This window comes from Lethenteron reissneri, chromosome 17 (genome assembly GCF_015708825.2).
Source record: "Lethenteron reissneri isolate LAM-NWPU_2019-01 chromosome 17, ASM1570882v1, whole genome shotgun sequence".
Classification (NCBI taxonomy): domain Eukaryota; kingdom Metazoa; phylum Chordata; class Hyperoartia; order Petromyzontiformes; family Petromyzontidae; genus Lethenteron; species Lethenteron reissneri.
In genome coordinates this window covers 11,149,602-11,162,469 of record NC_083795.1, presented here as the reverse complement: position 1 = coordinate 11,162,469, position 12,868 = coordinate 11,149,602, and the positions used below count along the sequence as shown (strand labels likewise).

The following is a 12,868-nucleotide window of genomic DNA, read 5'->3' as shown; positions in this document are numbered from 1 at the left end:
CCATCGCCACGTAACGTGTCATAAATAGTTATCAAATATGCTTTCGCTCAAAGAAAATCTGCTCGTGCAAACCAGCGGTATAATATTTACCTGCAGGGCACAACGTAGAACTCATCCCACCGTTACCATCGTTTTAAGCGCGTACGCCACCCACACGTATACACACACACGCACCCATTTCTTACTCGGGAGCTGCTGACTGCTGCGATGATAATTCATGCAATGTTTCACTTTCACAGTGTCACCCAGTGGGATGCCCGCCTTGCCGCCCAGTAAGTGCGATGAATGTATCTGCTTCCCTGCGCTGTAAATAGTTTTCCCTGCGAGAATCGCTACGGTCGTACAAAGCTAAACCAATGAGTGTGTGTATGTATGTTGAATTTCTTTCGCACTGTACGTAGCCAAATGTGGTAATCGGAGGTGCGATGGAGGAACAACAAAGTAAACACAGTAAGCAGTTCAAAAAAAAAGTTTTCAAACTAGATTTTAAAGTGAATATCTCCACTAGCTTCCTAATATTTAGAGGAAGAGCGTTCCAGACGGCCACATAAGCGCACCTGAAAGCGCGCGATGCAGTGACCGTCTTTGTTCGATGGGTAGCCAAAAGCCGATGTGAGGATGACCGGAGTTCACGTGAGGGTTTATGCTCCTTGACGAGATCAGCAAGGTATTGTGGCTCATTTGTGGCAAGCACTTTGTGTGTGTATTGAGTGCGCGAGCGAGTGAGGGGAGCGGTGGGGGGGCGGGCGTAGTGTGAAGTGGGAGGGATTGGGGGGGCATGGGAAAAAAGTAGTAAACAGCATGAGGGTTGGAGAGGTTGGGGGGGGGCACGTGTAATTAGACGTCAATAATTTTCAAGGTGTCGCTCCCCGATCCACATCCTCTTGCCACCTCACTTGCACCCCCCTGCCCTCCCCTCCTCCCCGCCGCAAACTCATCATATCCCATCACCTGTGCGGCAGGATTTAACACAGTGAGACGCACTTCCCCCGCGATTTATTGGATCGCAAAAATCGATGCTGAACTTGGCTCAAAGTCGGCGGGAACGCAGCTTCGGAGGGGCTTGTCGAGACATCAGGACGCATTTTGCTCTCCGGCTATTGGCGCGGGCATTAATGAAACCGCTGGGGACGCAGCGCACATTTAAACTGACGCTCTTCGCGAACTCTCGTTGTGCGCGTTTTGTAAATTATAAAACAAAGCCGTAGCCATGAAGTCAACATTGGGGGGTGACCAAATCTTCCAGGGTGTCTGGGTGTCCCAACCCAAAAAATAAATTTAATTTGAAAAATAATTTCCTGCCTAAAATATTAAAAACTTCACTAACACATGGGATGGACTTTTTTATTTACAATAATGTCGAACAGTGTATTGCATTACATTGCTCTGTTTTTACTTTTTTACCATTTCTTGTTTCATTGTATGTAATGGCAGAGATTAGGGATTAATAAAGTACAACCATAACCACAATCATATAAACAGAAATCTATGCATTGATTTATATGAAGAAAAGTCCAGATATTGTGGCCAAGGTTTAGAAAATTGTTATTTTACATAGCATAGCAACTCATTTTTTTATACCAAAATATTGGGGGGGACATTTTGAGCATATATATTATAATTACGACCTTTATGTAAAAGCAACATACACTGCCAATTTTGTATTTGTTTTTTAACGGGTGTGTCTGTGTATGTGCAATGGCGGTTACTCATAAGCCCACAATGCCTGTGAATGAGGTTTTGCCGATAACGCCAGACGACCGAGCGGCAATTGTTAACGGGACCGCACCTGACATTCGGTAAATTGAAACCAAAACACCATTTACTCGATTAAACAAATTGGTGTGGAAGGCCTTTTCACTTGGAGACTTCAAATATATAACCGTTATTTTCACACAAAGCAGTGCTGTATATTGATGTGGGGGAATGTAACCAAATTAATGAATTGCTTGCTTTTTTGGCGGGCAGATTGAGGGGGTGGGGGTATTGGCCCAGACGTGCATTGATCACAAGTGCCGATTGTGCTAATCAATGACGACCTGCGCCCTTTTTTTCTGCCGTCTCGGTACTGTGTGTGCACCAGAGGTCGCAAACGGGTTTTGATTCCTTACCCGTACCCGTACCCGGCCGCACCAGGGTCGCAAACGGGTACCCGTACCCGGCCGTACCCGTACCCTACCCGTACCCGGCCGGGTACGAGTATCGGGTACCTGATTGCGACCTCTGGGATGAAGCCATGTTGCAGGCGCGGGTGGGTTGATTCTAGGAACTTGAATTGTGAGAAGAGACAAGACGTTGGGAAATGAGTGACAAACGGTTAATCACCAGTGACTCACGGTCTACCCGTACCCGGCCGCACCAGGGTCGAAAACGGGTACCCGTAGCCGGGTACGGGTAGCCGGGTATCGGGTAGGGTACGGGTATCGGGTACCCGGTTGTGACCTCTGGTGTGCACGCCCGTGAGTGATTTCGTGGTTCGCGTTCGACTCATCCACAGAGTCCGGCACGACCGTGACCACAGCCGCTCACTCCTCCCGCAAGTCCACGGGCGTGACCCCTGCCACGCCGCCCAGCCCGGGTGAGCCCCCCCCTCCTCCTCAAGTGTCACCTCACTCACCATCGGATATAATTGATGGGTAGTGACCCTTGGCCGTGTCTCACCCCAACCCCAACTCTGAGACCTCAGGGCAATTCTTACGAACACGCAGCTGAGGTTTTTTTTGGGGGGGGGGGGGGCGGGGAGGGGTTTGCACCGATTCTTTGTGTGTGGTGTTGTTGTTGTTCTCTTTCCAACTTTGTGAAGGGAGAACATTCCAGAGCTCCCGCTACTGTTTCTTGCTTGGAGCTGTGGCGGCGGCGGGTGGCCCAGACCACCCAAAACCCACAAAATAGATGTGCAACCAGCACGCCCTCCTCTCCTCTCCTTTGTGTTCCTTTCACCTGACGTCCCCCCCCCCCGTGCTGCTCCACCCCCTCTCGACCCTCCTCTTCTTCTCGCCCTCCCATGGCCCCCCCCCCGACCCCCAACAAAAGGTGGCGCCGCTCGCTCGGCCACGATGAGCTCCACGCAGTTCGGGACCCGGGGCCGCTCCCCCCTCTCCAGCCTGGAGCGACGCAGCGCCAAGCCCACGGTCAACTTGAGCTACGACATAGGTGGGGGGTGGGGGAGGTGGGGGTGGGGGAGGTGGGGGGAGGTGAGGGGTGGGGGAGGTGGGAGGTGGGAGAGGTGGGAGGTGGGGGAGGTGGGAGGTGGGAGAGGTGGGGGGTGGGAGAGATGGGGGGTGGGGGAGGTGGGAGGTGGGGGAGGTGGGGGGTGGGAGAGGTGGGGGAGGTGGGGGAGGTGGGAGGTGGGGGAGGTGAGGGGGAGGTGGGGGAGGGGTGGGGGAGGTGAGGAGGATGTGGGGGAGGGGTGGGGGAGGTGAGGGGGATGTGGGGGAGGTGAGGGGGATGTGGGGGAGGTGAGGGGGAGGCTGGGGGTGGGGGAGGTGAGTGGGAGGTGGGGGGTGGGGGAGGTGAGGGGGAGTTGGGGGAGGTGAGGGGGATGTGGGGGAGGTGAGGGGGAGGCTGGGGGTGGGGGAGGTGAGTGGGAGGTGGGGGGTGGGGGAGGTGAGGGGGAGTTGGGGGAGGTGAGGGGGATGTGGGGGAGGTGAGGGGGAGGCTGGGGGTGGGGGAGGTGAGTGGGAGGTGGGGGGTGGGGGAGGTGAGGGGGAGTTGGGGGAGGTGAGGGGGATGTGGGGGAGGTGAGGGGGAGGCTGGGGGTGGGGGAGGTGAGGGGGAGGCTGGGGGTGGGGGAGGTGAGTGGGAGGTGGGGGGTGGGGGAGGTGAGGGGGATGTGGGGGAGGTGAGGGGGAGGCTGGGGGTGGAGGAGGTGAGTGGGAGGTGGGGGGTGGGGGAGGTGAGGGGGATGTGGGGGTGGTGACGGGGAGGTGGGGGAGGTGAGTGGGAGGTGGGGGTGGGGGAGGTGAGGGGGAGTTTGGGGATGTGAGGGGGAGGTGGGGGAGGTGTGGGGGAGGTGAGGGGAGTTGGGGGTAGGGGAGGTGAGGGGGTGGTGAGGGGGAGGTGGGGGGGGGGTCAGGGGGCGCCCTCACCTTCACCGCCAGCTGCTTGTGCCGTACGCGAGCATGGACTAACACAAATACTTAGAGGATGTGCAGATACAGAACGGAGTCCTGCTTGTGTGTGTTTGCTTTCTTGTTAGCTTCAGCGTCACGCCCCACGGAAAGCAAATGTGTTGGTTCACTGAGTTTGTCGTGGTTGAGCACGAGTTTGTAAGCCCGCAAAAAACATTCAGCTGCCCTTGCACTATGAGTGCACCCGTGCGACATACATTTAGGGGGACCTAAAATTGTAGAATTTTGGTTTTACGTATTAATATATGACAGATTGCAGCTCTCTCTCTCTCTCTCCCTCTGAATAGCATTTGCATATAGACGATCATGACTGACTCATCTAAATTCTAATTATGCACAAGAAGGGCTAAGAGCATCATGAGAGTTACGATTGCCCCCACGTATGAAATGTCTTCAGTACTGAGTACATCGATTGTCAAAAAACAATCTAGAAGACATCTCTCAAATGAGAAGACACATTAGTGCGGCCTGGACGCGTATTAAGTAATACATCTTACAACCGCATTCCTCACAGAGGAAACACTTGCTAATTAACTGATTACTAATCTATCTTATAATTATATATACAATACCCTCTCCTCCGCCTTCTGATCTCTGCACCTGATGGGTTCAGTGATGACGTCATTTGCTCTATTTAAGACCGTAAACATGTGGATTGCTTCACTATTCTGGCAAATCAGCCGATGATGCTGGTTGATGTAATTGCCAGCGAAACGTCGTACTACTCAAATTGTAAATGCTGTGGATTTACTCTCTAACACACCGGCGTGCTGAAGTAGTAAACTTATTGGCGCGTTGTTTACGTGACAAACACCTTACTGGTTGTGTCGGGTGGTGGAGGGCTACGACACAACATGTATACTTCACGCGATCTAACCCAAAAACATTGCTTGTGAGTAATATTGGTCGCGAAAGCCTACGTGTTACACCACCTCGACAAGTCCAGCACACACAGCACATGGACAGCACAATGCTGCAAGAAGTCAACTGGCAATTAGACCGCTGGAGGCGGTCTAAGCATGCTTGCAGCATGCTTAGCCTTGTCATTAAAATCATGAAATCAACTCATTGGTAGACTTGGTATTTGCGCCATTCTTGCAGTACAAGGTTATCTATCACGAACGTTTCACAATTCGTGGGGGTGATTCTGCTATGTGGTTTTCACCCAATAAAATACTCTGCCTATGGGGGGGGGGCGGGTGTGATAAAATGAGAAATTAACAGTCGTCATCTTATCGACGGATCGACTGGGCCCCACCATGAGAATGTTAAATTTACACAACCGGCCGGCTCCGTGTGTCGACCGAGCACGGAAGGACCCCAACTTTGAACACGAGACGTCCGCCGTGTATCGCTGCAGGCGCCGTCGTTGGCGATCAAAGCGGAGACCTTCTTTACAATCTCACGAGACGCCAGGAGCTCTGGCGCGCCTTTCTGTGGCCGCACTGCTCTGAGCCGCGTTGATGTTGATCACAGTTCATATGTTGGCCTTCGCGGGAGGACGCGGGGGGGGGAGGCAGGAGGGGACGGGAGAGCCCCACGGCAACATTGAATACGAGCCGTGCTACAATTCCACCGAGGCCACACGGATAATCTTTGTCACCCCCACATCCCACCTCCCACTCGTGCCCTGGCTTCAGAGGTGGATGTGGAAGGGAAGACTGCGCGTAGAGACGGCACCGAGTACAGTGCTGGAAACATCATCTGATCTACATACTCGATCGTGACTGAATGACTGGAGTGAAATATAGTTGCTGTTCTCCAGAGGCTTGAGTTTGAAAGTTGGTATATAGTGACGTTTACACTAATAACTAGGAATTATTAATTACTTATTTTTTAGCCGACAACAATTCAAGCCTGGTGGTGTATTGGTATTGATCATTGAGGATGAGCCAGCCTGAAGTTTTCATGTTTCCCAAGTCTTGCGCTAAACACTTAAAGTTCAATAATCACCATGATCATCGGACCAAGTAATTTGTCTCTCATGGAGTGTCACACTGAAGCCAATAGCAGGCAATGCCCGCTACCAGTTACCGGATTATAGAGAGTTATGAGGCCATTGGAATATTTCAAAATCAAGTCATCTTTATTTAGACCGGAGGAACCCGACGAGCTATAAAGATCTGTTTCCAAAGATGTTCAGTCGGACATTTCGCTTAGTCCCATTCTGGCAATGAAAGTTCAACATGCAGGTCTCTGTTTGTGCAACTCCTCGTCACACGTCACATTGCCACCTGGCGCGAGTGATGCCTTCTCTTCCCTCGTGCGATATTGTTGTTGTCGCAGGAAGCTCGAGTGACAATTCTTCCCCCGAAGTCACCCGCAAGGAAATCAGTAAGTCAACGATGTCGAGCAACAATGAATGCACACCGTGCATATGAACGTTCAACTTCTTTTGCGCCGTACATAGCCAACCATGCTAATCGGAGGTGCGGGGGAAAGACAACAAGCTAAACACCAAAAGCAGTTCTGAATAAATTAGTTCTGAATCTAGATGATGATTTAAAAGTGCATAGCTCCAGTGGCTGCTTAATTTCGGATAGAAGAGCGTTCCAGACGGTCGCAAAGGCGCATCTGAAAGTGCGCGATGCGGTGACCACCGCCTTTGTTCGATGGCCAGCCACTGTGGGAACACGCACAGACGACACGGAATGTCAGCGTGAGACTGTTAGCGGTGGACAGCTCTGCGGGGGAGCGCTGGTGGTGCAATGGGGCCGGGTGGGGCCGGTAGGGGGGCAGTGGGGCCGGTTGGGGCAATGGGTCTCCACTCGTGAAAAAAGAAAAAGGGGGATAAACCCGGAAGGTTGTTTACCTGCTCAGTGTAAATATCATACAGCAATGCCCCGATGTACGTCTTCCCCCTTTTACGCCGTTTCGCAAATACGTCATCACATTAGCAATAATAACACTACCTGCCAACTCCCTGCTTGCGTCGCCTCAACCCACACGGCGCTGACGGCATCCGTCCTCTCTCGTATCCGTCGCCTCCACCTTACTACCCTGTTAATTGCGTTGATTTACATCGTTTCCATATTTGTTGCAACTTTTCAGGAACGCATCCCAGACGTAAACTGCCCCCCCCCCCTTCCCTCACCCTCTGCCTGCACCCATGTACACTTGAGTCTATATAGACAATACTGGAATGAGTTTGAGGATTATATTAACTTTGACAACCGCACTTTCTCCCCTTACTTAGATGTTGCACGAGGTAGAAGCCAATCTCGAGGTAAGTGGAGGACTCTTAACGTGTCGCTGTGTCGCGACGTCGCATGCAGATGTATCACTTTACCAAAAGCATCTTATTGTAATTTTCTCAATTATAATCTAATTGTTCTATCAGGCATACCATGGGATGACCAAATGTATATTTCGAAAGCAGTGCAATGTGCCACTCCATGCTAGAGAATGGCCTTTGGAAGACTATGCCCCAATGATAGCATGGCCATATGCATGTTAATGAGATAATTCAAACTGTCAAGAAAACTCAGAGGTTTGCTTGGACAGGACTGCCCACGGCTGATGATGATGATGATGGCGTCTTGTCCGACAGAGAGCCAGATCCGAGCTCGCCTGCAGAGCGCTTCTCCCGACGGACGATGTGAGTCATTATCTCGACCCAGCGCAAGTCATCGCCGAGCCCCCTCACTTCATCACCACCCCCTCCACTCGTGCACCTCCCCAGCAGCACCTCACCACCCCCTCCACACGTGCACCTACACAGTAGCACCTCACTGCTCCTTCACACGTGCACCTCCACAGCAGCACCTCACCACCCCCTCCACACGTGCACCTACACAGCAGCACCTCACTGCTCCTTCACACGTGCACCTCCACAGCAGCACCTCACCACCCCCTCCACACGTGCACCTACACAGTAGCACCTCACTGCTCCTTCACACGTGCACCTCCACAGTAGCACCTCACTGCTCCTTCACACGTGCACATCCACAGCAGCACCTCACCACCCCCTCCACTCGTGCACCTACACAGTAGCACCTCACTGCTCCTTCACACGTGCACCTCCACAGCAGCACCTCACTGCTCCTTCACACGTGCACCTCCACAGTAGCACCTCACCACCCCCTTCACACGTGCACCTACACAGTAGCACCTCACCACCCCCTCCACACGTGCACCTACACAGCAGCACCTCACCACCCCCTCCACACGTGCACCTACACAGTAGCACCTCACCACCCCCTCCACACGTGCACCTACACAGCAGCACCTCACCACCCCCTCCACACGTGCACCTACACAGTAGCACCTCACCACCCCCTCCACACGTGCACCTACACAGCAGCACCTCACCACCCCCTCCACACGTGCACCTACACAGCAGCACCTCACCACCCCCTCCACACGTGCACCTACACAGTAGCACCTCACCACCCCCTCCACACGTGCACCTACACAGCAGCACCTCACCACCCCCTCCACACGTGCACCTACACAGCAGCACCTCACCACCCCCTCCACACGTGCACCTACACAGTAGCACTCCACTGCCTTCTTCGATCATTCGCCGGCAGCATTTCAGATATATCACCAGGCCACTCCGTGAAGTTGTCCACTGGCTCACCCACCAACCGCGACACGAACGTAGTAGACACATTGCTGATCAACCTCCCCGTCGCACCGAAGCAAGAGGCACATTGCGAGATTGGTGGAGTGTTGCACAAGCGGTAGAGCTGTCAATGTGCAAGGGTACAGCGCCCCTTAGCGATAGAATAAGAAAACAAACATCATTTCATTATCCTTACCATATTCATTGTGATCACCCATCCCTGGATTACTTGAATTCACCTTGGTGGTCAAATTTTCCATTTCAAAGGCGTCATGGTGTCTGACACTTTCTTCATAGAGTTTGGAGGGGTTTTTTTTTTGGGGGGGGGGGGGGGGGTTCATTGTAAAGCACTCTGGGCTGCTCTGTTTGAAGAGTCCTATTTAAAAGCAACAACTATTGTATATTGTAGAGCAGTGGTGCATAACCTTTACTGCAGTCTTTGGATTTCAATCGGGTTTGATGAAACAAAGTAGTTTCACTTACGTGCTCATGCTTAATTAGTGCTTCAATGATTTGCCTTCTCAAAAAATCGAGCATGTCTCGCACCCCCCAGGATAAGAAGAACCACTGTTGTAGAGTTTGGATAAATGCCCAAGGGGTGAATTGTCCAGATTGTGTTGATGGTGTGCTGTGATGATGTGTATAAAGTGTCCCTACAAAAGTAAACATTTGCTATGAACATGAATACGCTCCTGATTAAATGTTTGCGACTGGATTAAACTGGCAGAGAAAATCCCTTAGCCTGGTTGGCCTAAAAATATTTGATAATACCCTCAATGCTCCACAACAGCACATCATCAAATGAGCATTAAAGTTCGCAGTGGCAGTCGAAATTTTAGACAAAATTTCACATGTCATCATGAAAACTTGTGCATTTACTGGGTGGACACCCCAACACAGCACCTACGATGAGACCAATGTGCCAAATTTTTGTACTCAGTCGGTATAGAGATGCCCAGAACTCACGTAGCATGAGCCTCCTGTGCCTTTTCCAGTCCATTAGCGTAGCTATCGAGTGTCCAGGCAGGGCAACTGCACCAGGACCCACGGGCCAGATGATCTTGGGTCCTGGGATATGAAGAGGGGGATAATTGTTCCCGGCTGCCCCCCGCCACCCAACCCAGTTTCATTCCGTGCAGCGTGGCTATTACCAACCACGCTTTGTCATTGACCAAGTCCATTCTGTTTCACACACGCAAGTCCTTTACATTTAATCGTAAAAGTTCAGCGCACAAACCTGGGCGCTCGGCACGAAACGCATCCGCCGCCGACGGTTTGACGCGGAGGAGCGGAGCGGAACGCAACAAATTTTAATGCATCGGAGCCACGAGCACCGGGGGGGACGTGAGCGGCGCGACTGCGCGAGCGATCGTGACGACAACTCGGCACCTCGTTTTCGTCCCCCCCCCCCCCCTCCAGGGGCCGACCTGAACGACGTGAAGCGCCTTCTGCGCGGCACGCGCTCCTCCAGCTCGAGCCCCCCGCGCACGCTGCCCATCCCCAAGAAGCCCCCCCTGCCCAGCAAGAGAGAGGAGCGCTCCGATGAGGAGGCCCTCATCAAAGTGGACGAGAGCATTTCAGGTGAGGGGAGTTGCCAATAGCTTGGAGTGACTATTGCGGGAGAGACAGAATTCTGGCTTGAATTTACATTCTGTTTTTTGATGATGTTTTTTTTATTTACATTCCTGACAATTGAAGTGCCATATTAATTGGTTGCAATGTATTACTCACTCTGATATCTTGCACCTCCATGGATGACGAGATGTTAACTACCTCGCTTGGTATACAGGAGGTCGTGGGTTCGATCACAACCCTCACGCCTGTATATTTGGAGTTTGCATATTCTCCCCGTGGTCGCGTAGGTTTTTCTCCGGGTCCTCTGGGTTTTCCCTCCACAATTAGAATCAATATACGTTTCGAGTATTTGGCGGCTATAAATTTCCACACGATGAGCCACTTTGTTGAGCGTTTATTTGTGGCCAGGTCGCTTCTGAAAAAGAGCCATATCGCACAGTGGACGTTGCCTGGAAAAATACAAATAGTTTAGTTTACATTTCGATTTAAAGCTTTCGTGACTGCAGAGATTAATCTTCTTGGTTCTTTCGGTAAAGTCACGTAGAAGGGAAATAATAAAAATAAAAAAATAAAACATAATAAAATACAATTCTCACGACGTTTGCGTTGTGGCCGAAACGTCGTGAGAATTGTATTTTATTATGTTTTAGGTTTATTATTTTATTATTTCCCTTCTACGTGACTTTACCGAAAGAACCAAGAAGATGAGTTTATATTCTTGGTTCTTTCGGTAAAGTCACGTAGAAGGGAAATAATAAAATAATATAAATTAGTAACGGGTTACTAAAAAACAACGGCCTATTACTCCCACGACTACTGTGCTGGCACTGCATTTTGGAGTAAACGTACATTAATAAAAGATGACTGATTGGAAAAGTCACGTAGAAGGGAAATAATAAAATAATAAAAATATATATGATTGTTTTATATTTCTATTATTTTATTATTTCCCTTCTACGTTACTTTACCGAAAGAACCAAGAATATGAATCCCTGCAGTCACGAAAGCTTTAAATCAAAAGATGAGTTTAGTTTACATCATCCTTTTCCAATCAGTCATCTTCTATTAATGTACGTTTACTCCAAAATGCAGTGCCAGCAAAGTAGTCGTGGGAGTAATAGGCCGTTGTTATTTAGTAACCCGTTACTAATTTAGTTATTGGATTGAGTGGGATTGTGGCATGAACCTGACGGCCTGAATTCATTTCCTGGCCCCAGCTAACGTCCCCGTTGAGTGATATCCAAACCGGTCTTGGGCTCTACCCCCTAACCTTTAACCCTTACCAGCCAGCGTGAAGTATAGTAAAAAAAACAATCACCAAACAATACAGCGTGAGTGGGAGATTTTCATCCATTGGTGGATTGACAAAGAGGCTCCAACAATATAAATACGAAATCCCTTTAGACCAGGCATATCTTATTGAAGAGATACCTAGAATATTTGGTTTCTCTCGCTTTATGTGGTAGATGCTTTCCAAAAAAGGGCGCACAAAGCAAAATCGCACAAGACCGTTACACAGAATATTGTCCCGTGTCTGATCCCGTAGCCGCATATGAGTGATTTCAAACCGAATTCCACAGCGAATTTTGGGTAGAAAGAGGTTAGCCGCATGGACAGTGTGAAATCACACAAACCGAACCAACATAAAGCAAGCGAAACCTGTACAGCACGTGACAATTACAAAATGAAAATGACAGGAAACACAGCGTGGTGGTGCCATTCCACACTGACCGGTGACCTCCCCGCACCTCTGGCCTGCGTGCGCAGTGTACGGGCAGTACGGGATGGAGTCATCGAAGGCAGGCGGTGGCATGGACCCCAAGCTGTCGGCATATGCCATGCACGCCAGCCTGCCCGGGGGAGCCCCGATGATGGCGCAGGCGGCATCGGCGGGGGGAGGAGGAGGAGTTGGAGGAGGAGGCGGAGGAATTGGCTTTCGTGGGGGCAGCCAGGCCATGCAAGGTGGCTACGGCATGATGGGAATGCCCATGGGATCCGGGCAGCACCACGGCATGGGTGAGTGCCGGCGCGCGGATGGGAGAAAGTTTGTTGCGCACGTGCTTGGGAGATTTTTTAATCTTAATACAAAACGAAAAAGATGCAACCGCTGTGTGCATGATTCTGCCTGAAAGCGCACTGCCTAGTTTATTGAGTACAATGACACCCCCGAGCCCATGTGCCCATCTCCAATGAGCAGGTCCCATGTACTCAGATGCCATGATGCAGAAGCAGGCTGAGCAGCAGTTTCTCGTCAACGACCTCAAAGGTAAGCAAAGCTTCCTTCTGAGTTCCGTAGCATGCTCGTTAACATGTCGCTCGCAGCACAATAACGGCTCACCCGGTTTAAATGTGTGAAGAACCAAGTCATATTTCCTCTCCCACGCTAACACAAACAAAGATAAAGATCCCCCGTATAGCCTTAACAGACCGTAGAGGCAAGTGCTGTTAGCGAGCATCTATATGAAGGCCGGTACGGCACACGAGGGGGTGGGTGGCCAACACCACTCCCGGCCGCCTTTGTCTCCCTAGCGGTGATGTACGGTCAACACCCTCCCGCCCCTCCTCATGATTGACATACCATAGAGAGGGCCAAATC

At 51.1% G+C, this 12,868-nt stretch overlaps 1 protein-coding gene across 1 annotated transcript in view; it reads left to right on the top strand.

Annotated features, from left to right (window-relative positions):
- The window catches only part of LOC133343480 (collagen alpha-1(XVII) chain-like), a 48,129-nt gene that overhangs the window by 4,786 nt on the left and 30,475 nt on the right, over positions 1-12,868 (top strand). Inside the window, 9 exon segments of the mRNA XM_061553131.1 lie at positions 240-272; positions 2,498-2,578; positions 3,034-3,153; positions 6,417-6,464; positions 7,327-7,356; positions 7,681-7,728; positions 10,117-10,278; positions 12,040-12,288; positions 12,470-12,538. Coding sequence (XP_061409115.1) covers positions 240-272; positions 2,498-2,578; positions 3,034-3,153; positions 6,417-6,464; positions 7,327-7,356; positions 7,681-7,728; positions 10,117-10,278; positions 12,040-12,288; positions 12,470-12,538 — 840 coding nt within the window.